The sequence below is a fragment of the Pleurodeles waltl genome, chromosome 9 (genome assembly GCF_031143425.1).
Source record: "Pleurodeles waltl isolate 20211129_DDA chromosome 9, aPleWal1.hap1.20221129, whole genome shotgun sequence".
Lineage (NCBI taxonomy): Eukaryota > Metazoa > Chordata > Amphibia > Caudata > Salamandridae > Pleurodeles > Pleurodeles waltl.
Window position 1 is genome coordinate 1,013,436,031 of NC_090448.1, and position 27,592 is coordinate 1,013,463,622.

The window sequence follows — 27,592 nt, forward strand, 5'->3', positions numbered from 1 at the left end:
GTTCCCAAGGTTAACAACCCTGGCTTTTGCTTTGATAAATTGGTGTCTTTGGTGGAACAAGTGAGCTCCGTAATATCTTGTGTTTTCAGCAGATGTGGCTGCTGGAAAATATTCATAATTTTGCCCGTCAACATCAGCATGCTCTGGTTTTGGGAGCAGCAATTCTATCAATAGGTGACTATGCTGAGGCTTACCTTTCTATATGATTCAGAGATTGCAGCTGTCCCAGAATATCGTGCTTAAGTTGCACTTACCCTTCACAAAGGTCTCTGAAGTTTCCCTGCTTCCTGTTGAGTAGTGGGTCAACAAGAAGGCTATTAATGTTGCCACCAGGCGTTTTATTAGGAGGGTTCTAAATGTATTCAAGCCACACTTTCTCAGCACGACACCCCAACTCGTTAATCTGGCTCTATGCTTTTGTTGATGATCTTATGTTTCAACAAGCACCCTGAGCTGTGTGGTATGGTCTTGTCTCTTCTTGCCCCACACCTTTAGAATGGTCTTCTGTTGGCTATTCAACAAACTGCTAATAATCCAAGGTTGTTAAAATGCTTAAATTCCATCTTTTCAGTTAGTTGCATTTCTTAGGCACTCCTAGCACTGTGAGGTCTTCATTTATAAATCAAAAATCACAAGTGCCCACGCAATAGTCTGACAACACCAATCTAATGTAGTGTTTTCATCATTGTTTTCTAAATTGGATCCACATTTATCATTTCAAGAAATACTGGTGTGAGCTTAATACATGACATTTGCAGATCTGTTAAGCTGCATATGGAGTTCATATGTACATAAATATTCACCAATTATTAGGTATTCAATTTATCAGTTACAAAGGACAGCTTAAATGCAGTGTATTGTCATAAACAAACATTTTATTCTGAAAAAGAAAAGGAGGGCTTTCAAAAGCGAGAATAAAATTTAAAAGAAGCATTGACAAAGCCTATAAAATCTACTGGCTTTGCAAATGGTATTTATACGTTCTATAGCATCACAGTTGCTGGGCATGAAGGTGGAAATAAAGAGATACAATGGCCATTGCATCATTTTGTAGCCAAACGCATGCGTTCAACACACATTGATTATCAAAATAATTTAACAACGTGGCAATATGCAGATATTCTTACTGGACATTGGGGGTCATTACGACCCTGGCGGAACAAGTCCGCCAGGGCCGTGGGACGCGGTGGCACCGCCGACAGGCCGGCGGTGCCCCGCGGGGCATTCTGACCGCGGCGGCTCAGCCGCGGTCAGAGAAGGGAAACCGGCGGTCTCCCGCCGGTTTCCCGCTGCCCCAAAGGAATCCTCCAAGCCGGCGCAGCATGCTGCGCCGGCATGGGGATTCCGACTCCCCCTCCCGCCATCCAGTTCCTGGCGGTTCTCCCGCCGGGAACCGGATGGCGGGAGGGGGAGTCGCGGGGCCCCTGGGGGCCCCTGCCGTGCCCATGCCTATGGCATGGGCACGGCAGGGGCCCCCGTAAGAGGGCCCCTAAAAGTATTTCAGTGTCTGCAAAGCAGACACTGAAATACGCGACGGGTGCAACTGCACCCGTCGCACCTTCCCACTCCGCCGGCTCTATTACGAGCCGGCGTCATCGTGGGAAGGGAGTTTTCCCCTGGGCTGGCGGGCGGTCTTGTGAAGACCGCCCGCCAGCCCAGGGGAAAACTCGGAATACCCTCCGCGGTCTTACGACCGCGGAGCGGTATTTCGGAGGGGGGAAGCCTGGCGGGCGGCCTCCGCCGCCCGCCAGGCTCGGAATGAGGGCCATTGCCTCTAAAACATGGTAGGAGCTGTACAATGCAAGCCACATGGTGTATGTACTCCATTGGAAATTTCATGAAAAAGATTGTTGGTTTCGAGCAACAGGGCTAAATGTCCTAAACAGTATTCTAATCTGCTGACACGGAAAATCTTGTTTATCATGCCTAACTGGAAAGGTGAGAGGGAAATAAAGACTGTGCAAATTCAATTCGCAGACTTTCATCCGAAAATGCCAGTTAGTGTTAATACTTCATGATTAACAATACTGCAAACCATTTGGGGGAAGCCAGTACTTAAAACTGTCATGTAGAAGCACACATACTCCTAGTCCCAGGGTACCAGATTGTTCATAAGCAGTAACGGCACTCTCCCATTAAAAGCATTGGAGTATTGTTGAGAAGTGGCAGTACTAGCCCTTCCAAATTAAAGTAGTGCAGCTACTGAGTACCTGAAAATACCTGCCCATTTAACGCACCGACAGAAGTGCGTTTAAAAGCATTACAGCAACAAATGAAACAAGTTTGCAGAGTAATGGTTCTACTCTCCTTTTTAAGAAATATGGATTTTGTCCCATTGAATGTATAACAGTTGTGATTTGAAGTATTGACACATTAAAATTATAGAAGCCCAATGTGGAAGCACGAGTACTTTTCCATTAAGATTTTATAGCAGCCTTGCTGAGAAGTAAAGTTAGGATCCCGTGGGTGCTCATCGGTGTGCTAAGTATCTACTGTGAAATAAAAGGTAGAGGAAGGGTACGGTGGTAGAATGTGCATAAACCTACAAAACACTGCCTTTCTAGCAGAGATTGCCAGCAAGTAACATACATTCTAATATGTAAATAGCACTTCATGTTAATCGCTTTCTAAGCTCTGTATGGGCCGGTGACTTTAAAAAGGCAGAAATCTGTTTGCAGGATTAACACCTCGCATGGATGCAGATTTATGACTTTACAGAAAGGAAAAAAAAAAAACTTTCCAGACGTACTCTTGGATAAAGATTTTGATTTAATGTTTTGTATGCCTGACTACAGGGCCATATGTATGAAGATTTGGAACCGTAAATTCCTCATTGTGATTTCCTGCGATTCATAATTAGGCAATCGCTATTCCTAATTTATGAAGCTCTTGAGCTTTATTAGCAGTTCCTAATGGGTTACAAATAGACCCACATCATACATACTAATGAGGTAGGTTGCTATTTGCGACCCATTAGGATTCGCTGCCATCACAAGGATGGTGGCCTGCTGGTGTCAGCAGACTACTATGTCTGTGATTGCTTTTAGATAATGCAATCCTTTTTTTTGTTTTTTAAAATGCAGCCCATTTTTCCTTAAAGGAAAACGGGGTGCGTTTAAAAAGAAAAAAATGAAAAGTTTAAGTTTCATTTTTTTAGAGACTGCCTACTCTTAAGAAATATTTTTTCGACATTCTGAAAGGGGACGGGGTCCCAAAGGGATCCCTTCCCATTTGCGAATGGGTTATCACCACTTTTTAAATGGTGGTAAGGTATTACTATTGCAAAATAGTAGTATATACCATACTGATTTGGTATTTGGAAGGGACCCCCAAACCACGCCCCTTCCAAATACTGAACTGCAAACACTAATTGTGATTTAGTAACAAGTTACTGAATGACATTTTGCACATCAAAAAAAGTATTTTTCGATTGCAAATGGCCAGATTCTGCGAATTGGAGCATTTCAGACCAGAAACATGCTTTGTACATCTGTCCTAAAGTCATGTATTTTTCACACGCAATAAAAAGTAGCAAGTGCAAACATACATACTAACATCTGACCCTGGTAAGAAATGTATTCCTTCTGTTGACAAGAATAAATCTCTACAGAAAAGAAAATGATCTGAAATTAGGTTCGGACAACCCACATACAGGCACATTTGTGGATGTTAAAATATTTCAATAGCATTCCATCCCTGGATCACCCGGGTACCACTCACAGGAACTTTCTGTGTGAGTAAATCCTTTTACAAGTCCGAATTTCTGTGCAGTACAACATTTGCATTGGACTTGTAAGAAAAGATATATGCACATGTAAGTAAACCTGATAAGTCCAAATTGAGTTCTGATAAAAGATCCATATACTCCCTGAAATAAGTAATGTGGCACATGTCGATAAACTGAATAACGGAGGATCAAACAATGAAGTGTAATATACAAGCCAGGATTAGCACTCAAGCAGTCAACCTAAATATTGCAACACGCTGGTGTTTTTTTCAAGCATAAGATGTTATGAAATCATTTTTAAATCATCGTATCTAAACATAATTGCTTATTATTAAAAAAATACTCTGATCTAGTGTAAAGAGTTTATTATTCAGGCCAATGCATATGCCTTTTTGCTTTTCTCTGTCACATGTGTGTCATGAACTTGCATTGTGAACATCAAATCTTTGTCTGCTGCACCTAGGAAAATGCAAATGAAAATAATTATTTATCCCAGGTAAGTCTGCCAGGGCCATTTGTGGGAGGGGGGCAAACCCTGAAAAGGGTTGCCCCAGCCCTCACAGGCCCCCCCGTATCTACGGCCCCGAGGTGAGATAAGGCAAAAGTCTATGAAGACATATGTCTGATGTACCTCCGAAAAGAACGTGTAACCCAGGTCTGTCAGATGGGTATATCACCACATGTCTGTCAAACCTGCATCTCTCAGCCACTGTCGAAAGGCTGGTGTAAGACAGCCAATTTGACCGAGCCTGTGGAGCGATCTGTCCTTCTGCGCCCGTCCCATTGCATCCCGTACAAAGGCTTCCTGGTGATCAATGGGGGCACAGATATTCACCAATGTAAACCAATGCCGATTCAGATCTATTTGCCTTTTTTTTTTTTTATTACATTTTTCTGGACTTCAGGTCTGAGCACTTGAGCTACTACTGCTAGAGCATGGCCAGACCAGAGTTCGTGGTTCTGACGCCCTGCTGATTAAGCTCCTGAACTTCAGGAACTTCTGCTCCATAACCTCCTTGTCTATGGTGATCATAGGCCGTGAGTGTGGTGGTGTACTGGTCGAATCTGTGCTAGAGTTGGTGACTGCAGCTAGCTATGATCGCACTGGTGTGTCATACATTTCCAGACAATTCACCTAAATGTCCACATGGGAGACATCACTTAGCCCTTCAAGAAAGCTATCATCACCACCAGACTGAAATCGGGCATTCCAAGACACAAAACCTCAGCAACCCTTGGGGGCAGAGTACCTGGTTTCTAAGGACACACTGCAAGCTCAGGGAAAGGTTTTCTCTACAACTGTAGTTTAGTTTCTGGATGGGTGCAAGTCTGCATGTGATCTCCCAAAAGAGCCAGCTTGTGAGGAGAGTGAGTAGATTCTAATCCACACTATTCAGCAGAAGAAAGCTAAGAGGATACGATCCGCACAAGACTATGGAGGAGGTATAACACAAGATTAAAATAGTTAGAGGCAGTTCCACTAGGTGGCAGCGACACAAGGTAAAAAAAATAAAAAATAAAAATAAATAGAAAACAGAAGGGTATAAATGGAATTTTCATGCAAACAAGTATTTCGTACACTAACATTGGTTGTTTAAAACATAAAAGAACAACTTTGCTAACAATCCTACCTTTGTCTTGACGATGGTTATTTGTGCCTAGAAGATGCAATTCAGAATCCATACTGCCACTCTTTGCACGGGTATGAGAAAATGAAAGTTGCCCACGTTTTCCAGATATAAAAGGTTGATGATCCAGGAAGCCTTTCAATGTAACAAACATTTTAAGTTACATGTAATCATTTTGCTAAACAATTATTTTAAAAAAGGTGAAAAGATAATCATCTTTTAATCAAATCATTAAGAAATAGCATGAGACAAAATGGGCAAACTGAACAATTCATTTTCGGCCGTAGAGGGCCATTTTGTTGCCAGGGGGACTAAACAGACATCTTAGAATGATGAAGATTGGGTTTCTGGGCAACCCTAAGTATTCATTGGGGACACAGGGACTAGAAGAACAAGTTACTTACCTTCGGTAACAAGATATCTGGTAGAGACTCTATCTAGCTGCAGATTCCTTACCTTAGAATTCCCTAGCGTCAGCTTCGAATCCTGACTTTTTTCTGAGCAGTAAGAAAGGCGGGGAGGCTTGGGTGGGTGTAAGGAATCTGCAGCTAGATAGAGTCTATACCAGATACCTTGTTACCGAAGGTAAGTAACTTGTTCATCTGATAGAGACTTCTAGCTGCAGCTTCCTTACCTTAGAATAGATACCCAAGCTATAACCCCTGGCGGTGGGTCTGAAGGAGATTTTTATATCAGGAAGTCCTGAAAGACAGAACGGGCAAAATGCCCCTCTCTTCTCACCTGGCTATCCAGGCAGTAGTGTTTTGCAAATGTATACAAGGAAGCCCACGGTGCAGCCTGACAGATGTCCACCACAGGTACACCACGTGGTAACACAGTGGTAGCAGCCTTCCCCCTAGTAGAATGGGCTCTCAAGCCCTCAGGAGGCTGCTTCTTTGCCAAAGCGTTGCAGATCTTTATACAGAGAACGACCCAGCGCGAAATGGATAGTTTCTGTACTGCCCGACCCTTCTTTGCACCAACGTACCCCACAAAGAGTTGGTCGTCCACCCGGAACTCTTTAGTGCGGTCAAGATATAACGATGACGCTCTTTTTGGGTCTAGCCGATGGAGACGCTCCTCTTCCTTAGAGGGATGCGGTGGTGCAAAGAAGGTGGGCAAGGTGATACTTTGACCCAGATGGAAAGGGGTCACCACCTCGGGAAGGAAAGAGGCACAAGTTCTGAGAACCACTTTTTCAGGAAAGATTGTGAGATACGGCGCTTTTGATGACAAAGCCTGTAGCTCACTCTTCTGGCAGATGTAATTGCCACCAAAAAGGCTGTCTTAATAGTGATCAGCCGAAGAGGACAGTTATGTAAGGGCTCGAGGGGAGCACACATAAGGTAAGAACTAGATTAGGGTCCCACTGAGGCATAACGATAGGCACGGGGGGGGGAACAAATGCACAAGCCCTTTCAAAAATCTCTGTACTATAGGCGATTTAAACAAAGATGGTTGATCGGACAACTGAAGAAAGGCCGATAAGGCTGCAAGATAGCCCTTGAGAGTCCCTAAGGAGGAACCCTGCTGGACGAGAGACAATACAAACAAAAAGATAAGAAAGAGGATCAATAGACCTCTCTGTACAATGTGAAACAAAACGTTTCCAACAGCAGGCGTAGATCGACTTAGTAGAGGGACGCCTGGCTGCCAGAATGACATCACACACTTCAGGAGGGAGGTCATAAACCATCAACTGTCGCCGCTCAATCTCCACGCATGAAGGCGCAGAGTTGGCAGGTTCGGGTGGAGAACCTTCCCCTATTGCTGCAACAGAAGATCCTCCCGAAGAGGCAGCCTGATTGGAGGACCGATGCTCATTTTGAGAAGCTCTGGATACCAAACTCTCCGTGCCCAATCCGGAGCCACTAGAATTACCTGGGCCCAGTCGTTCTTGATTTTCTTGAGAAATCTGGGCAGAAGTGGTATAGGTGGAAAGGCGTACAGGAGGCCTGAACTCCACTCGCGGCGAAAAGCGTCGCCTAGCGATAGCCCCCTTGGAAACTCCAACACGCAAAACTGCTGACATTGCGCTTTCTCTACGGAGGCGAACAGATCTAACCAAGGCTCTCCCCGCTGCTGAAAGAGTCCTTGCGCCACCACCGGATGGAGACACCATTCGTGATCCTCTAAGCATTTTCAGCTGAGCTTGTCTGCCCTGGCGTTCAGAGAACCTGCCAGGTGTTGCACCACCAGGGTCATGCCCTGATGTTCCAGCAATGCCCAGAGACGTAAAGCCTCTTGACAAAGGGTCCACAACCCCACACCGCCCTGCTTGTTGCAGTACCACACTGCGGTAGTGTTGTCCTTGAACACCTGCACCACCTTCCCTTTCACAACAGGAAGAAATGCATTTAATGCTAGTCGGATCGCCCGAAGCTCCAGCAAGTTGATGTGGAGCCCAGATTCCGCCGGAGACCAGTGACCTCTGACCTCCACCTCTCCCAGATGGCCGCCCCATCCCAGAAGTGACGCATCGGTCACTACTGTGAGATCTGGTTGGGGAAGGGAAAGGAGTCTGCCTTTGACCCAATCGCAGTTCACTAACCACCACTGCAGATCCTTTGCAGTCCCCTCCGAGATCTGAACCACGTTGGTAAGATTTCCCTGATGCTGTGCCCAATGGAACTTCAGGTCCCACTGCAGAGCCCTCATGCGCCATCTGGCATGCTTGACCAACAGGATGCAGGAAGCCATGAGTCCCAGCAGCCTCAGAGTCTGTCTCACCGAAATCCAGAATAGAGGCCGAAACATCGGTATCATAACCTGAATATCCTGGACCCGCTGTTCGGGAGGATAAGCCCGATACTGCACTGTGTCCAGAACAGCTCCGATGAAAGTAAGCTTCTGAGAGGGAGTCAGGTGTGACTTTGGCACATTTATAGTGAACCCCAGCGAATGAAGGAGGTCCGTCGTCGTCTGGAGGTGGGTGACGAGAGCGTGGGGCGTAGAAGCCTTCAGCAGCCAATAGTCTAGGTAGGGGAAGCTGAAATCCGCGCAGATGAGCCATCACCTTTGTGAACACCCGAGGGGCACTGGTGAGACCGAAAGGAAGCACAGTAAACTGAAAGTGCTTGTGGCCCACCTTGAACCGCAGGTAACGCCTTTGGGCTGGCAGGATAGGAATGTGGAAATACGCATCCTGCAAATCCAATGCTACCATCCAGTCTCCTTGGTCTAGGGCAGACAAAACCTGAGCAAGAGTGAGCATCTTGAATTTCTCCTTCTTGAGGAAGAGACGGACGTCCCTTAAATCCAAGATAGGGCAAAGGCCTTTGTTCTTTTTGGGAATCAGAAAGTAGCGGGAATAACAACCACTGCCTACTTCTGATATCGGGTCTCTTTCTATGGCTCCCTTGGCCAAGAGAGCCGTAACTTCCTCGTGGAGCAAAACCAGATGGTCCTCCATCAGCCATTCCTTTGTCGGAGGGATAAAGAGAGGGAAAGACCGGAAGGGAAGGGAGTAGCCCTTCCATATGATCTGCAGGACCCACTTGTCCGTTGTGATGGAAAGCCAGTGAGGGAGATGAAAATGAATCCTCCCTCCAACTGGATGGATGTGATCCTACAGAACCACACTAGGAGGGCTTGGGCGCAGTGGAGGGGGGCTGTGTGGTGGCAGACCTCTGGCCAGACCCTCTGGATCTGATGGTACCACGACCACATCCTCTTCCGGGATGTTGTGAAGCCTGAGGACAGTGGTTAAACTGTGGCTGGCGGAAGAAAACATCCTCTTCCCAAGCTGGCCCAGCCTCTTGGATTACTTATCCGGGGGAGCGGAAGGGAAAGCACCACGGGAAGTAGAGGCTTGGACAACCAAGCTCTCCGGAGTGGGGTGTTGAGTCAGGAAACTAGGGTCGCTCGGAGCTGGTCTGTGGCGGCGGCCGACCGTCCTATTCACAGGAGCCCCTGTGCTGGGTTTGGACCATGTACCCAGAAGGACGTCTGTAAGAGCCTCATTGAAGGGCAACATCGGCTCTGATGTTGTCACCCCCGGCTGAAGCACTTCTGTCAGGATATTCATCCTGAATGGCACCGTAGGCAAATCTAGGTCCAAGACCTCAGCTGCCCTACGCACCACCATAGCAAATGAAGCACCCTCCTCCGTAGCCACATTAAGGAGGAGAGAGCATACCAGTATCTGGAGATGTGTCCAGTCCACTGGCCTCACCTAGATCCTCATACCAGTCCTGTTGTAAACCACATTCTAAAGGGTCCTCAGACCCCTCCCATTCCTCTCCTGCGTCTGGCTGATCTAAATAATGCTCAGACAATGATCTGGGCCGAACTGGCTCCATCGAAGTAGACATTGTACAACGTCGCTCCGGATCATCCGGAATAAGGATGGGGCTATCACCGGTGGGCGACGGTGGCGGAATCGTCGATGTCGGTACCAGCGCCGAAAGAGGTCGACTGTTTGAGACCGGTGCCGGTCCTGATCCGATATCAGATCCTGGGGTCCCCAAAGGCGCCGAAGCCGCTGGCGTCGAATTCGAAGGGGCCTCTGCTGACCCCACAGGGCCCGAGGACCCCTCCACAGGTGCAGCCTGCTCAAAAACGAGACGCATGGCCTCGTAAAATTATTTTATCTGAGCGGGGTCAATCCAGAAAAGGGGGGAAGACGCGGAGTCTGCCCTGGCGACAGCTCCGCAGAACCGCGCTCAGAACGTCGACGTTCCACAGACGCCTCGTCAGCCAATGGGCATGGCAAAGACAAAATCCGCCTGGACGACTTCTTCTTGTGCCTCTTACCCTCAGATGACCTCAAATACGAGGAAGAGGACTTGGGGCTCCGGGTGCAGTGCCGCAACCGCCTCCTACTGCGGGACCGTGAAAACCGCGGAGTTGCGCCAACCGAGGACGAATGCCGGGCCGCAAGAAGCTTGAGGGATCTCTCCCTCAAGGCCTTCGGATCCATGGACCCACAGTCGGAGCACGAGGTGGAATCGTGGTTCATCTCCAGGCACCAAAGACAAACACGGTACGGGTCCATCATCAAAATGGTGCGATGACACACACCACACGGCTTGAACCGTGTCTTTCTCGAAGACATGACTTCGAACAGTCAAAAAAGCCTCGACAAACTGTCGAAGAAGGGTAGCTATTTCCGGAACTGCCCTGTAACCGGTGCGGAAGGAAAAGCACTGACGTACGTGCGCCGAGACGGCGTCTATATAAACAACCGTGATGTCATAGACGGCTCAAACGATGCTGGCAACGCACGCGGAGCAGGTCGCGCACGTGGATCCGAATGACGCCACCAGACAGCGGGCGCAGGGTACTGCTAAGACAATATTCCGGATTCGAAGCTGACGCCAGGGAATTCTAAGGTAAGGAAGCTTCAGCTAGAAGTCTCTATCAGATGCGTATTTTTGTATCTGAATGAATGCTCCTAGTTCAGAAAATACTGCTCTTAGAGCGAGTTTGTGCCCATTACAGGCAAATCTGACGACAAACTAATGCTGTGTACGGATGAAACACTAAATACAGAGTATTTGCACAGGAAATAGGTCACAGTTTCTTAAGCCACACTATTCAAACATAGCCTGTCGTAAAACCAAAATGGACAGCCTGGGAAAAAACATTAATAAAAATATTAACTGGGAATAAACCTAGGTCTAATCTTGCCAGCCACAGTGAACGCTCTTTTTTTCTGTGAACACTGGGACAGGAGATAAGAACAATTTTACAACAAGAGATAATTACATTTAATTGACGTAGGTTAACAACGTCTGCTCCAAAAGGGAGAGTCTCTTTATATATGAGAAAACCGTGGTTAGCTCCTCCAGAGATTCTTTTTCCACACGGCCATATAGTTCATAGGAAAGAACAACTGGCACAAATGTTAAAGCTAAAGCCGTAGTTTCTGGAGGGACACTTGTGAAATATTACAACGCTGTCATGGTATGTGAAGTCAGCTTGACCCTCTAGACTGAGGCATTGAGGAATCTACTCGCACACTGTGGCAAAAGAATACATTTTCGCCACGTTTTTCCAAACCGCTGACAAGCCAAAGGAGGTATGAAACATGCACTATCATTGTTTCAACATAAGTAGCAATTTTTTTCTTTACTACGTAGGATTGTACAAAAAGTCACAGGATTCATCCCGAGACCCGGTTTGCTTTTCAAATTGATCAATCACACTTATTTAAGAATGGACGTTCTATTATGAAAAAATGTTTGCCTTCAAAAAGCCCCAGGTGAACAAACCACGAGGGGGCGAAACACGTGTCGGCTGTTTTCTTCTACATGTTCAAGATTTCTACATGGAACATGACTCTCAGACACCTAAGCTTATTACCATCAATAAATGCACTTAAATTGAACGCAAAGACTCGAAGCAACATTATTGATTTCAAACTGAGGCACTTTTTCAATATTGATACTTTATATGAGTGGGCTATCTACTTCTTGGAGCTCGATTTATGACTTGGGGTAAACTGGTCTATGCCCCTATTGATAACCCACTTAACAGCTGAGAACTGGGCATTTACAAGGATGGGAGAATTGGACCTTCAAATTTCATATATGAAATATTTGAACTAGACAACTGCTTGGGGTAAGCCCACCTTTAACGTCCGACTGGCGAGGTAGGAAAGATTGGTATTCCTAACCTCTGAAGGTGTGCTGCGACCACAGCCATCACTTTCGTTAACACCAGAGGAGTACTTTTGAAGACAAAAGAGAGCACCGAAAACTGAAAATACTTGTGGCCCACTGTGAACCAGAGGTAGCGACTGTGGGCCTGCAGGATAGGGATATGTAATATGTAAATCAGCATCCTGCAGGTCCAACGCCACCATCCAACCTCCAGGTTCTAGGGCAGAAAGGACCTGGGCTAACATTAATATCTTGAGTTTGTCCTTCCGCAGGAACCCATTTAGAGGGCAGAGATCTAATATAGGATGAAGGTATCCATCCTAAGTCAACAGGAAATAGCAGGAGTAACACCCAGCTCCTAATTCCAAACATGGAACACTCTCTACGAACCCTTTGGCCAAAAGGGCCCTATTTATTGCTGTAGATTGTGCTTGTCGTCCGCCATGAGACACCCTGATGGTGGTGGAAGGTGCGGGGGGATTGGCAGGTGTAGCCCCAATTTATCATCTGACATAATGGCTTGCCACCCTTGGAAGAAACATCGGATACTGCCACCCACAGAGTGCTGTGTGCTGACAAGGACACTCTAAAGCAGTTTTGCCTCAAATGATCCTGGGTGTAGGGAAACTGAATTGTACATTCTCCCTGCTGTCCTCTACGTTGTCTTTGTGAACTGCGACCCCTGCCACAAAAGGGCTGAAAAGCAGTCAGTGGAGTGGCCAAACTCTGGTGAAACTGAAACCCCTTACTATATTTATGAATGCAGAAAAAGTGCTGAAATTGTCTGGCTGAAGCAGAAAGGCTCAAGGTGGCCCTGCTTTTCCAAGACTATTCCAGGCCTGAATCTGCTTTGTCTCCAAAAAGGCAAGTACCACTGAATGGCATGTCCATCAAAGATGCCTGGACATCTACAGAGAAGTCCAAAGACCTCACTCAGCAGACAGGGTGGTGAAGTGCCACACTCATACCTACCACTCAACCTAAGCAGACTAACTAGACTTGAGCACCTCTGTCAAAACAATGGTCTCCCACTCCTATAATGGGAATTTGTAGGTCTCGTGAAAAACGCACTTTCCTCAGGGCCAGAATTCATAAAGGAGGTCAGCAGTATTCAGGCCACTAGCGTTTTGAAGTTCTTCATATCAGTTTTATTCACCATATTGGGAGACCCAAAAGCATCCCTCTCATGAAAATTGTCAGTGTCTAAATCAGTGCTGAAAAGCTGTGCTAAGTTTGGACCCTGCACCATGGTAAGAGCAAAGTATGAGAATCGGGGAATTGCCCATAGGCTGCCCTAGAAACTGAGAGCAGCCTTGGTCGAGCTTGTGGTGGATTCTGCTCATAGTCGGAAAGTACAATGTAAATCTTTCTCCAGCACTGGCTGCATCAGTGTAAAGGGGGATCAGCGTAGCAGGTGGTGCCGAAACCAAAATCAGCACAAGAGCCAGTGCAGAGACAGATAGAGTTCGGAGGCAACATACAATTTTATACTACATGGGGGTCTATCACACAAATCTGTTTGTGACCATCCCTACACAGGTTGAATTCTGTTTTAAGGGGTAACATTTTCCCTTGTACTCTGCACGGAGCGCTAAGCTAAATAGCCGGCTCTGGCGCTCACCGCTGTTTTGTGTCTTTTCAATCCCTGCAGGGCAGCACGAAGGTTTTGGCTCCTACGCAGCCATTTTGTTTCACTGCCAACCTCTTGTGTGCTGTGCGTTCTCTGACCACTAGGGGGACCGCACACCTCATAGCACTGGCACTCTGTGCGCCTTGACTGCTTGAGGATCAGTGCGCATCTCTCACTTGTTTGTTGAGGAGAGAGGCGCATGTCTGTTTTTCAAACACAGGAGCTGTAATATTCAATATTTGGACATATATTTCTCCCTGCGAGCCACCGCCTAGAGATGTTACACCAGCAACGTGGGTAAGTCAATCCTGCACACAGGATTTCCTGGGACACTTCCCAGGAAGCTCTTTACCCACAGTAAAGAGGGTAGTAGTCCCAGGCTCTCTACAACACCCTTACGCTGGGGCCTATACTAGGCTGGGTGCCTCATGTTTTAGGCACTACTCTTCATTATTGCTCCCTTACTATCTGGCGGTGCCTGACCTTGCCACTCCAGATACTCTGGTGTCCCCCTGGCCAGTAATAGAAATATTATGGAGGGCTTTGACGAGTCAGAGATCTATATGGAGGAGGCATTACTTACCTTCCAATTGATGATCAATTCTGCCACGTGATTGATACATCCATCTTTAAGGCAGTGACTGAGCTGGTTGCACCCCTGGAGAAGAGAACAGAGCAGCTACAGGCGCAATGTCAAAAACAAATAACCAAAAGAAGTGAATCCTCATACCATATCATTCAAAGCCCTCGGAGATCTTTTTCAACAGACCCTCAAGCATGTAGTCTACCACCAAGCTCCAGCTCGAGGTGCAGATTCCAGTCGTGGACACTGGCAAGACCCATCCACATTTGGGAATTTCTACCAGACAAGACATTACCCCCCGTTGTCGAGGTGCCACAGGCGGAGAGGTAGTGGCATCTACAACACTTCCCAAGGTAAGGGTACAGAATTCAGAGGGGCTGAGAGTTGGAGCAGATTTGCCCAAATTTCTGAATGTTTGGGAGTTCCTTTCATCAGACGCCTGGGTCCTTCAGAAGGTCAAAGGTTTACAAATGGAATTCTATGGGGCTCCTTCTCAACCTTGAAGTCAAACTACCTTGACATTCCCTCTGGAACAGTTGGAGTTGGTGGAGCAGGAGATTTCACATCTCATAGAAAAGGAAGCTATTATCCTCATCACCTTACATCCATCGGGTTTCCTCAGCAAACTTGTCCTGGTGGAAAAGAGAGAGGGTGGTCAGCGCCCTGTCATCAATTTAAGGGAATTCACCTGTGTGCCAGTAAGTGGTACATAAACCTGAGAGGACTTTTGGCTGCATTTCCAGCAACCCCACAGACAAAGCTGCTCTCTGCTGATGAAGGGCTGAACCCAGAAACACGCGGCTAGAGATTTACATCACTTGCTGCACCTACTAAGGTGAAAAACTATAGTTTACTTTATGGATATAAAACAAACTTTGACTGCATTTTCAATTATGCATTGGGGCTGACTGCATGCTGGAGTGTGAGGCAGGGTGCTCCCTTTCTGGAATTCACAAGAGGCTTGTTTGCCGCCACTTAAAGATGAAGGTAATTCACCTTCTTAGGGACCTCCTGCAGGTAAACAACTGGATGGTTCTCCTAGATCTAAAGAAAGCTCACCTGACGATTCCCATTTTTCCTCCTCACAGGCACTTTTTACAGTTCCAGTGGGGAAATCGCAGATATTCGAATTCATGTCCTTTCCTTTCGGGATATCTTCTGCTCTGTGGTGCTTCACCAAGGTGCTAAAACCAGTGGTCGAACACCTAAGATCCCCGGACGTGTGTCTTATCTAACTAACCTATTTTCTCCTTAAGAACCAATGCCCGGTGCATCTGACTCAACATATGCAGTGGACAATCCACCTGCTGGAATCTCGGATTTGTGATCAATGAGAAGTCTTCTCTTTACCCAACCCGGTCTCTACAATTCCTGGGTTTCATGGCGGACTTGGTTCAGGCTACCTACAGTCTCCCATCAAGCAAAGTGACCAAGATACGTCAAGAGATGAGACAGACTCTGTCCAAACCACAGAGTTCGTTGCATCATCTAGGACGAATCGTGGGTAGTCTTTCATTCTCCATCCAAGCCATTTTTCCGGGACCACTCCATTATCTGGAGTTGCAACGCCTCAAGATTTTCCCCATCTGCAACAAACTTTACCTATTTTCAATACATTCCCCTCTCGGCGGAAGTAGGAGAGGAATTGAAGTGGTGTATTGCACATGAGGAGGCTTGCAACAGCTAATCGATTTTTGGTTCCCTTTCCTATCTAGTAATACAGTCAGATGCCAGCGGCTCGGGATGGGTAGCTTGCTGCTGGGAATATTCCACAGGAGGGAAGTGATCGTCTGCAGGACAGACTCTGCACATAAATTGTCTGGAGATCGTGAGAGTGTTCTTCAGGCGCACAGCAGGTGGACCTGGTGGTGATAACCCCAATTTGGAGATCTCAAGTTTGGTTTCCAATTCGGATGGAACTTTCGTGGGTTTTTCCAATCCCTCTACCCCTATTTCCAACTCTTCCTGGAACCCCAGGGCAACTCTCATCGACTAGCACTGAAAAGCTCCCTGTGCCTCATGGCCTGGTGGATTACCGGGGACGCTGAAAAGTCCTAGGAATTTCACAAGACTGCCATTTTACTTGCCAAAGCATGGGCGGATAGCACGTATAAAAGATATCTTTCCGCCCAGTCCCGATGGTTGGTTTGGAGTCTCCAACACCAAGTGGATTCCGTAGGGGCAGATGTTGTCTACATCCTAAACTTCTTAGCAGCTCTAGCTTTTAATGGTATGGCGTACAGGTTGATGAATACATTTCGTTCTGCCATTTCCGCAGGACACCTTCCGGTTTATGGTCATCCACTGGAGGAGCATCCCTTGGTTTGGAAACTCTTGCGGGTTATAAGGTTGTCAATTCCAACCGGAGCCCAGATATTCCACCTTGTGGGAGGTAAATAAGGTTCTCAATCTGTTTAAGTTGTGGGCTCCAATATATATTTATTAAGAAAACAGTGGTCTTCTAGGTTGGCCACCTTGTTATGCCTCATTTCTTGCCAAAGAATGTTGCATCCGAGAGTCCTGGATAAAACAAGTAAGGCATTCATCCCGGAAGGGGTTACCTTTTATATTACTCGTAGAACGAAGAGTAATTCAAAAATTGTATCTCATCCAACATTTCCTAATGTTCCAAAGTTATGCGTGGTTAAAGCAATTAAGGAGTATGAGACTATGAAAGGGGATCTTCATCCTTCAGGTGAACAGCAGTTGTTGATTGCTCTTCCCAAACCTCAAAAGGCCGTTTCCTTCCCTACTGTTCCTAGTTGGGTCAGATGGGCTATGCAAGAGGCCGGTATCAATATTTTGCGATTTGGAGCCCATGCAGTGAGGGGTGCCTGGCAACTCTAGTGGTGAATAAGCTTTAAACTAGTCTAATCCCGTTTCCGGGTCCTGACAAATAACGAAACGTTCCCTAGGTATTGTAACAAAAAGTTTCAATTCTATTAAGGACACAGAGGCGAGGATTAGCCCACCCTCTGTTCTCTCATACAGTTCTCACGCCCAGCCCGATGGCATAAGAGGTCTGTTCTTGCAACACTCATTGGATGTAGTTGCTTATGTGACATTTTTGTTATGATATATGACTAATGTTTGGGAGTAGGTCACCTCCCTCCCCCCCACCCCCCAACAAACAACCCTTCCCCAAACACTAAGGCTACTCAGAGATTAGTTACTCATTGCAAAGAGGTCGTAAGAAATAAATAACATACAAATGAGGTAAAATCACCCTTCAGGTTGAGAATAAGAAAGAACGTTGCTTAAGATCTACATCTGCATCGCAAGCCTGGCTCTGCATCTGTTGAGTAGTCTACCAGGATCTGCCATTGATTATCAAATTTATAGTCCATGTTGTGGAGGCCAAAGGGGAGTTTCTCTATAGCTGTGAAGCCCATAGCTTGCCTGCCCATTCTTATACTGTGGGGACTATGGGAGATTTCCATTTCTGTGCCATTAGATACATTGTCACAAGGAGCATGTTAAAAATAAGTCTCTAATGGTATAATCGTAGCCCGTGGGGCAGAGGCTCAAAATAGCAGTTGCACTGTCTGGTCTGAGGATACAGCCTATCACTCCCTTAATATGGCCAAGGATCTCCTCCAATAACAGAATTAACCTGAGACACAACCATAACACGTGAACCACATCGCCCTCTTGGCCACATCCTCTCCAGCATTTTTTTTTTTTGTAACATATTTTTATTACATTTTCAATAAAATCAAACATTTCGATGCATCCATTTAGCAGCAGTGATAGAATGTTTACAGTTACAATAGTTTGCTGGGCGCTTATTTATTAGATTTAACAAACAACCAATAACTTTCGTACACCGCTAGATCCGCGCTTTTATGTCTGTACTTACAGGCATTGCTAGTTCGCGCATTTGATACTATCTTTCGTGCGGAGGTTTCGATGCCTGCAAGAGTTCTAGTTCAGGGCGAACCCTAAGATGGACGGGAGAGAGCGGGGGGCGGGGAAGGGGCAACTTAACTTCTGAAGACCCTGAGTTTACTAGTTGGGGACGATGGGCTGTGTGTATTAATTGGCTAGTGTGTATTTGGGGGTGCAGTGTATTTATATCTGTGCTTAGGCACCATTGGCAGGTGTGTGCGCTACTCATGATTACTGTGGTATTGCAACCGGGGTGAAACCTACAATTGTCTATGTTATCGCGTCTGACTGCTATTCAGGGAGGTTTTTCGTCATTCTTTGTTTCTAGTTTGGAGACCAATGTGCCCCAGGTTTCACAGCCCGAGTGTCGAGGACCACCTCGCGCCAGTTTCGTTAGTACCTGATATTCAGCACGTGTCCAGCGAAGCGTAAGAGCGAGCCAAGCTCCATGGTCAGGGGCCTTAGAGGCCTTCCAGTTCATGGCTATTAGTCTTTTGTACATTGCATAAGCCAGGTCTACGAATCTGTGCATAAATTTGCTCCTTTTTGTTCTGGTCCTGAGGCCAAGTAGACAGGATTTGGGGTTCGCGTCCAAGCCCAGGCCAGTCATTTCCGGCAGTGGTCAGCGCGGTCCACTCCCCCCTTACCTGCGGACACTCCCAGACCATATGATAAAACTGTGCTGCTGGGGTTTTACATCTAGGGCAAGTTGGGTCCGAACCAGGGAACATACGTTTAATTCTGGCTGGCGCTAAATAAGTCTGATGTAAGTAATTAAATTGTGTGTATCGGAATCTGGGGTTCCTTGAGACCTCGCGTGTGTGGCTCAGGGCTTTTGACCATTCTGTCTCTGTGATCGGGTCAGGCAGTACGGCATTCCACCTTTCTCGGGCTTTCTGCAGATTAGACTCCGGGGGCTTATTTAGTAGTTTGTATGTATTTGAGACTACTTTTTCACGTGTGTCGTAGCTCAGCATATGGTGTAGGTTTATTGAGATGTCTGGCTCAGCGTCCCCGGGCCCCCATGTACCTCTAATTGCATGACATATAGCGTGGTATGTCAGAAATTGCCCTGGGCTGATCTCTGTGAGGGCCTGTATATCTTCGAAGGACATTAGTTTTCCTTCCTCGAAGCATTCTCCTACCGTGCTTATGCCCGCTTCTATCCAGGTTGCGGATAGGTGAGAACCAGTTGTCACCCATCCAGGGATTCGTTCTAGTGGTATGAGAGGTGAGTAGGGAATTTTTTTGGCATCTTTTTGAATATACTTCTTCCAGTATGCATGTGCTGCTGCCATCAATGGGTTTGCGCATGTGCTTTTAGTTTGCTTGCTCGAGAGCCACTCAAGCAGGGGGACTCCCCGGAGTCGGGTTACCAGCCAGGCAGCTTCCGCCGACCCCGAGTTATGAATCCAATTTGAGATCCACTGCAGCTGTGCTGCCGCAGAGTAGAGCTCAAAGTTAGGGGCTCCCAGTCCACCCGCCGCCACTGGGTGATATAGTGTGTTGAGTGCGACTCGCCTTCTGCCATCACCCCATACCAGCTGCACCAATGCAGAGTTTAAACTGTTGAAGAAACTTTTAGGAATTATGATCGGCAGGGCAGCGAAGTGATATAGCAGCCTGGGCAGCACTAGCATGTTGGCTATGGCAACTTTTCCCAATGGTGAGAGCGGTAATTTATTCCAGAAACGCAATGAGCTCTTTATAGATGTCACCGCTCTCCCCAGGTTGCCATCCCCGAGGTCTTCAGCACTGTGATAGACGTTAACCCCGAGATATTTGAATGTGTCGAAGCACCATTTTAATGGGCCTGGTGAAGTGTTCTCTCGTCTCGCTGGGGACCGGCCAACCAGTTAGAATATACAGGATTTCCCCCAATTAACTATCAAGCCCGATATCTCTCCAAACTCGCGTAGCAATGACATCACCGGGGGCAGTGCCTCCCCAACACTGCGTATATAGATCAAAGCATCATCTGCATACAATGATATGACGTGGGATGTGCCGTTCCTTACCACCCCCCATTCTTCTGTTTTTGCACGGACACGCGCGGCCAGTGGTTCCATCGCCAGGGCGAACAACAGGGGGGGAAGGGGACAGCCCTGCCTTGTTCCCCTGCTAATTGGGAAGCTCTCTGATATGACTCCTCCTGTCTTCACCCTGGCCTGCGGGTTGGTGTACAGTATGCGTACCCATCTTATAAATTTTGGGCCTATGCCCATTCGCTGCATGGTGGCAAACAGGAAGTCCCATTCTAGTGTGTCGAATGCTTTTTCGATGTCTAGCGAGATCACTGCTTCCTCAGATGCACTCGGGGGGGTATCGCCCATTACGCTTAGTAGCCTACGAATGTTGAGAAAGGTGTTGCGTTTTGGGATAAATCCATTCTGGTCTTCGTGTACTAAAGTGTGCATATGAGGAGCTAGCCTGTTGGCTAGTATTTTGCCAAGTAGTTTGCAATCTAGATTTAGTAGAGACAGGGGTCTATAGGACCTAACGTCAGTGGGGTCTCGCCCCTGTTTCGGGAGGACCACTATCATTGCCTCTCTCATTGTGGGGGGGAGACTTCCCTTGATCTCTGCTTCTTCCATGACTTTTAGGAGATGTGCGACCAGGTGTGTTGCAAAAGTGGAGTAGTATTCTGATGGCAGGCCGTCTGCCCCTGGAGCTTTATTTCTAGGTAGTTGTTCAAGAGCCTTATTTAGTTCTCCTAGTGTGATGGGGGCCTCTAATGTCTCCCTGTCATTTTGTGTGAGTTGGGGCAGAGAGGATTCCACCAAAAAGGACTCGAGTTGTTGGGGGGTGCATGATGTGCGTGTGCTGTATAGCTGTGTGTAGTATTTCCTGAACGCATCATTAATTTCATCCTGTGTGGTTGCTATTGCGCCTACGCCTAACACTATTGCCCCTATTGGGGGGCATTGCCGTTCCTCCCGCAGGAGCCATGCGAGCAGCCTACCCGATCTGTCGCCTTCCGCTTGTAATCTAGTCAAGTGATATTTGTAGTCATGTAGGCGTAGTGTGGCGTCTGCAGCTGCGTATTCTGCGCGCGCATCTTTTAATGACGTATATGGTGTTTCGCTGCGGGCTACTGCGTTTTCTAGTGCTCTTAGTTTCTTTTCCAGTTTGGTAACCTCTGCATGGAGTGTGCGTCTTACCCCCCCATGTAGTGGAAATGCAGTGCCCGCGGGTCACTGCTTTATGTGCGTCCCACTCTACTGCTCTTAAGCTTGTAGTGCCAGCATTCAATTCCCAGTACTGCTTGAGCGCTGTACTCAAAGCGTCTTTAAATGCAGGGTCCTGCAACGCTTCCACTTGTAATCTCCAGGTTGGGATCGCTTGTCGCCTCCTGCCCCAATCTAAAGTTATTTTAAGCGGTGAGTGGTCTGATAGTGACTTAGCTAAGTATTCAATCCCGTTGGTTACTGTGCAAATGTCCCGGGTACCCCATAGCAGATCTATCCTAGTGTATACTTTGTGTGGTACTGAGTAAAATGAGTATTCTCTGCGCTGCGGGTGCTTCATGCGCCACAAATCGCAGAGACCCATGTCACTGGCCCATGTCACCAGTGGGCACCCGGGGCGTCTGTTGGCCGCTGAATGTGTGGGGGGGCTTGACCTATCCAATGTCAGGTCCGGCGTATTATTGAAATCACCACCCCATATTGCAGGTGCTGCAGGGTTAGTCAATAGAGCTGGGGTGAGCGTGTTCAGGAACACAGGCAACGCAGTGTTCGGGGCGTATACTCCTATGAGTGACAATTGTTTTCCGTCTAATTTACCCTCCACCACCACGTACCTACCTCCCTGGTCTATCCTGTATGATGTTAGAAGAAATGGAACACTCCCTGCCATCCATATCAGGACCCCCCTCGCAAAGGTTGAATAAGATGTGCCTACGATCTGACCTCCCCATCTATTCCGCAGTTCTTGTAAGTCTGGGTCCAGTAGGTGGGTTTCTTGTAAAATTGCAATGTGTGTGCCCTGGCGTTTGAGTCTTGCATGCACCCTGGACCTTTTTCTGTGGTTCCCTAGACCCCTGACATTCCAGGTGACTATGATATATTTGCTTACGTTGTGGGCTGTTTGCTGGGCCATGTTTGTTTCGTAGTGGTGCATCTAACAGTCTGGTCCCTGATGGGGTCCAAGCAGTCCTCCCCCTCCCCATCGCCACTACAGCCCGTTCCCCAACCTCCATCTATGTGTCTTGTGTTATGCGCAGACCTGCGGTGTACAAACTGGTAATTACCCTCCCTCCCTCCCCAACTGGATCCCAACCCCAACTGTAAACCAACAAAAAAACAAACGCACACCCCAGAGAGGTGCGACCTAGGCAGTGTCCGTGTGGATGCCTGCGGGGGAGCTATAATACTATCCGGGTGCGGCTCATTATAGGGGCTCGCATCCTTCTGCAGATTTAGCCTGCAAGTTGTGTGGGGCATCCCCGGGGCGCAGCAAGCCAACCCTCCCCTGCCGCGCGTCACCTCCAATTACACGCAGGCTAAATACAGGAGTTGACTCTGAAAGCAGAGAAACAAGGATACATAATTTCAAGCGATATATCCAGCCGCTGTCGGCGGGACACACAATATTCAATCCTGTTCTCCTTCTGTGGCAGCGGGTCCCGCCCTGGTGGTGGGTCGGCATCAGTTGTTCAGAGTATGTCCGCAGTCCGGGGAGTAATCTCTGGGCCTTTCAGCGACCCCGTCAGTGTGGAATCCGAGCTTATTGAATCCGATTCCGAACCCTCCTCCGGATGGGTTCTGAGTGTCTCAAAAGCATTTTGTGTCAGCAGGGGAGTTTCCTTCAGGACCCTGGCTCTCTCTTCCGCAGCCTGTTTCTCCGTAGGTTGACCCCCGGGTCGTCTTTTGGGGCGTTTCCGATTGGATGCTGTGGACCAGTTGTCGTTAATACCGGTTTCTTCTCGGGGTTGGGCAAACCCCTTGGCATGTAGCCATGTCCAAGCGTCTTCCGGAGATGTGAACACGTGGGTGCGTTCATCTGTTAGTACTCTTAATTTAGCGGGAAATAGCAGAGCATACTTTATGTCATGTTCACGGAGACGTTGCTTAATTTGAGCAAAGGAGTTGCGTTGTCTTTGCACTTCCTGAGTGAAGTCTGGGTAAGCGTGAACAGTGGAGTCCTCATATTGAAATGGACCATTGCTGCGGAATTATTGCAGTATCGCATCCCGGTCTCTAAAGTTCAGGAACCTGGCTATCAGCGGTCTTGGGGACTGGCCCGGTACTGGGGGGCGCCCGGGAGTCCTGTGTGCTCTTTCTACTGAGAAGAATTTCGACGGGGCTCCGTTCAGGACCTCTTTGGCTAACCACTGTTCCAGTTGAATCTCTGTGTTTTGTTCTATTGATTTTTCCGGGAGACCAAGAAACCGTATGTTGTTGCGGCGTGATCTTCCCTCCGCCTCTTCTGCTCTCCTCAGCAGTGTTTTTACCTCTAGGTCCAGGCGGAGAATTTGTTTTTGGTTGTCCGTTACTTTGGGGCACATGTCATTTAGCGTCTCTTCCGTTGACTTCACTTTTTCGGATAATTTGCGGTGGTCCGCTCTAAGAATATTTAGATCTTGCGATACCGTATCTATTCTATTTTCTAATGAAATTTTAGTGTCCATAATTGCTTGGAGTACTCTCTCGAATTGTGTAGAATGGGCCAAAAGTGTAGATTCCAGTGATTGTAAGGTAGGAGTAGGTTGTTGGTCCCCAGGCGCTGGTCCCTGCGTGCCCCGGTCCTGATTCCTCGCTGATTTTGATCTCCCGGCCATTTTGACTCGATTTATGGGTTTCTACTGCGCTTACATGAGCTCCTCGAGCCCCAGGTTGGACGGATATGGAGGGCTGTGTGTACTCACGGATCCCCACCGTCATGCGCTTTAAGTTTTTTGGATTACAAACTGCCTAATATTCCACGAAATGAGTTCCTGCTTGGTTGCCCGTTTCCAGGTCCCTCACCCGGCGCCAGCGGGGGGGCGACGGATAGCGGGATGATCTCCGAAGTCAATCCAATATGCCCATCATGTCGGCTCCAACGATTCAGGGCCTGGGCGTGGGTCCCCCACCCTCACAAGGTCAATTGCCATATGCACTCACTTCCAATTGGGCTTCCATGCAGGGTTCTGCTCCTCTTACCGGGGGAATGGTGGAGTCATAATATACTTCGGGGGGGGCCCCACTCGTAGCCCGCAGACGTTCATGAATTGCAGGAGCCACTAGGAGTGACCAGGGGGGCGTGTAGAGCAAACCGCCAGGGCTCCAGATGCGCACCGTGACTTTTACTGCGCGACCCCCCTGAGTCGAAGGGGGGGGCACGCCTTGCAGCCGGAACGCAGGCCAAGGGGGGGGGGGAACCGCCAAAGGTCCCCAATCACGGCTTCACTGCCCCTCCGCTCCTCCCCACCACGGCAGTGGAGAGGGTTGTTCAGCGGTAGAGGGGGGGGGGGGAGGGAGAGCCCCGAGGCAGGATCCCCCCACCGCCGCACCCCCACCTCACCTCAGGGGCTCCGGGACGGAGCTCCGAGCCCCGCACCGAGGCAAAATGGCGGCCGCAGTCCTGAGGCGATGTCGTCCCTCGGCGGCTCCTCCGTTCAGCCCCGTGACTTTTACTGCGCGACCCCCCTAAATCGAAGGGGGGGGGGGCACGCCTTGCAGCCAGAACGCAGGCCAAGGGGGGGGGAACCGCCCAAGGTCCCCAATCACGGCTTCACCGTCCCACCGCCCCTCCCCACCACGACAGTGGAGAGGGTTGTCCAGCGGTAGGGGGGGGGGGGGGGGGGGAGAGCCCCGAGGCAGGTCCGCTGCCCTCCCGCAACGGGATCCCCCCACCGCCGCACCCCCACCTCACCTCAGGGGCTCCGGGACGGAGCTCCGAGCCCCGCGCCGAGGCAAAATGGCGGGCGCAGTCCTGAGGCGATGTTGTCCCTCAGCGGCTCCTCCACTCAGCCGCCCCAGCGCCCCCGTGGCCGTCAGCAAGGGGAGAGAGGCTCCTAGAGCGGGTTACTCCTCTGTATGAGGATATTGGCGACCCCAGGGTGCCCCGCAATCGTTTTGGAGGCGAGCCCGAGACGGAGCGCTTTACGAAGCGTCCTTCCCGGTCGCCATCTTGGCTCCTCCCCCACATCCTCTCCAGCATAACCCACCCGCAACTTTATATATTTGTTTTAAGTGCCTGGGTGTGACATGCCACAGCATCCTTACCTTGTGTACTGTGATTTCCTGTGTTGTGCACTCCTACATAGGGAGGGTATATCTACACAGAACTTTTGGCACAGTACCAGTTGGGTAGGGTTGTCCAGTACTCAGGACCAGCGCTTCATGTAGGTTCACCATGGGTCCCCTCCCTGTTCCATCAGAGAAGAGTAGATATTGGAGATGAGGCCCTTGGGACCAAGATAGGTGGTGAACAGTTTCTCCCAATTTGTCAGCAGGTGGCTAGATGCCAATTTGTTGCAGGGGGAGAGGACCCAATGATGCAGATAGAAGTATTGCATCCAATCAACCACCAAGACCCCCAAAGTCGTTGCGAAATCTTTTATCAACCCCACTCCGGAGAAGGTCAAGGTTTATTCAGCAGAAGCCCACACATCTGCAAAAAGTCCTCTAGTTTCATGCCTAGGGAGAAGTTTACATTACATTGCCTTGCAGAAGGTTAAAAGGAGAATGAAAAAAAGGTCAGACTAGGAGTCTTGGGGATAGAGCTCCACATCTCAAATGTGAATTTGAGTATTTCGGAAACAAAGCAGACTTTGGGCTTCACATGTTTTGGGAGCAATGGTATGGTCCATGGTACCAGTCCCATATGTCCACATTTTAAAACCAATCTGCATTTCATGCGTTCTTACAAAGGGTTCTGCCATGTTCTTGACTGTGTTCCAAAATTTTTTAGGAGCGGGTGCAGAAAGGATGACTGAATAAATACAAAATGCAGTTTTCCCATCTCTTTCAATCCGATATAAAAACAAAAGTGATATTAATAGAAAACTGCTATTTGTATAACCATCTTCAAAATGATAACCATACATAAAATATTAGTAATTCATAATAGGAAGTCATTCTCTAAACCTCGAAAAGATGAATGGTTAAGTGGACCTTAAGAGGAATAAAACCTGCAACTTTCAGGTCAACAAAAAATTTACACTGAGTGCTTAAACTACGGAAGTATGCTACCAACATTCCTGAATGAAACCAAATTGCATAGCTATCAAGGACCCTCTGGCATTTTTTAGTGCAATCAGCAAATGGCAAACTCCAAAGTAAACAAGCAGTGGCATAGCCAACAGGTCTCTCCTTTAGGACCTTATGAGTACTTAGCCATGCAGCACATTAAACCTTTATCAGAAATAAACTGTTTGTGCTTTCCTTCATACACTTGGTATTAGACTGTAATGGTCAGAACATACCCTAGACTACACTACAACAGAAACAGCATTTGGAAGAAACATGGCCATGTAACCATATATATAGGTAGCCCGAGAGGGCAAAACCACATGAAAAGAGGAGGCCAAGAGCATTACAGTGTAACCATATACTCAACCCCTAGAGGGCCTAGCAAACCTGCTAGAATATTATTACAAACAAGGCCCTTAGAACACAAACTACTCCTAGCTGTGAAGCAAAAGCTCAAGCCATGAGAAAGCTTAAAAATACCTTAAATGGTGGGAGAGGTTATGATTGTGCCCACTCCCAACCTAGTGCTGGACAGAAAGAGCACATCGTACTGAACGTTTTGTTGGTGGTCCCATCGTCCTAGGACAACCACAGGCTGAGTTAGGGGCAAACATGTGTTGTAAAAGGAATGTCCCGCAAAACAACGAGGCGAGTTTCGGAGTGCAGTGCATAGTGTATGATCTGCTCTCCTGCTGTGCCAGGGAGAGCAGCACGGAGGATTTCCTTTGTGTTTTTTTCTAATTAAAAGGCACCAGTTTGTGTTTTTTTCAGCTGCTAAACTTGGGAAGAATTTAGGAATGGGGCAGCAAATTTAACCGGTGCTCATGTAAAACGATTTAATCTTCTGGTCGAGTTCGCACTATGTAAATAAAGAAAATGGAATACCCCCCACCAGCCTGCAGACTTTGTCGGGTGCAGACACCGCAAAGAAACAGTGAGATGCCAGAGGAATAAACAACATACCGCCATGAACGTGAAGCAGAGAGGCAAAAGAAAAAAGTAGTGCGTCAACACTAAGGGATATGGCCGATCGTGCAATAATCCATGTAACAGGGTCAATCTCCAAGGCGGTCAAAAACAGCCTCAAGTTGGGACAAACCTAAAGCATTAACCTAACAAACAAAAAGAATTTTGAAAGGCAGGCAAAGGAATGAATGAAAGTGATGGGCGTGGTGAAGCCCCACAGAAGTAGATTACAGCATGTCAAGAGATGGCGCATGCGCACGGTCTAGGCTCAACCCAAAAATGTGTAGCCCTGCTACGAAGTGTGTTGGTTCAGTCAAAGACAAAATCGGAACATTAAACTGAGAGGTGCTGGTGGTGTCTGAAAAACACAGCATCTCTGCCAGAA

At 48.0% G+C, this 27,592-nt stretch overlaps 1 protein-coding gene across 2 annotated transcripts in view; it reads right to left on the reverse strand.

Moving 5' to 3' along the window:
- TOGARAM1 (TOG array regulator of axonemal microtubules 1) overlaps nucleotides 1-27,592 on the reverse strand; it is a 489,673-nt gene that overhangs the window by 387,483 nt on the left and 74,598 nt on the right. For both annotated transcript variants that reach the window (XM_069208622.1, XM_069208621.1), the window contains exon 3: nucleotides 5,359-5,490. In XM_069208622.1, coding sequence (XP_069064723.1) covers nucleotides 5,359-5,490 — 132 coding nt within the window. The remainder of the gene's footprint in view (nucleotides 1-5,358; nucleotides 5,491-27,592) is intronic.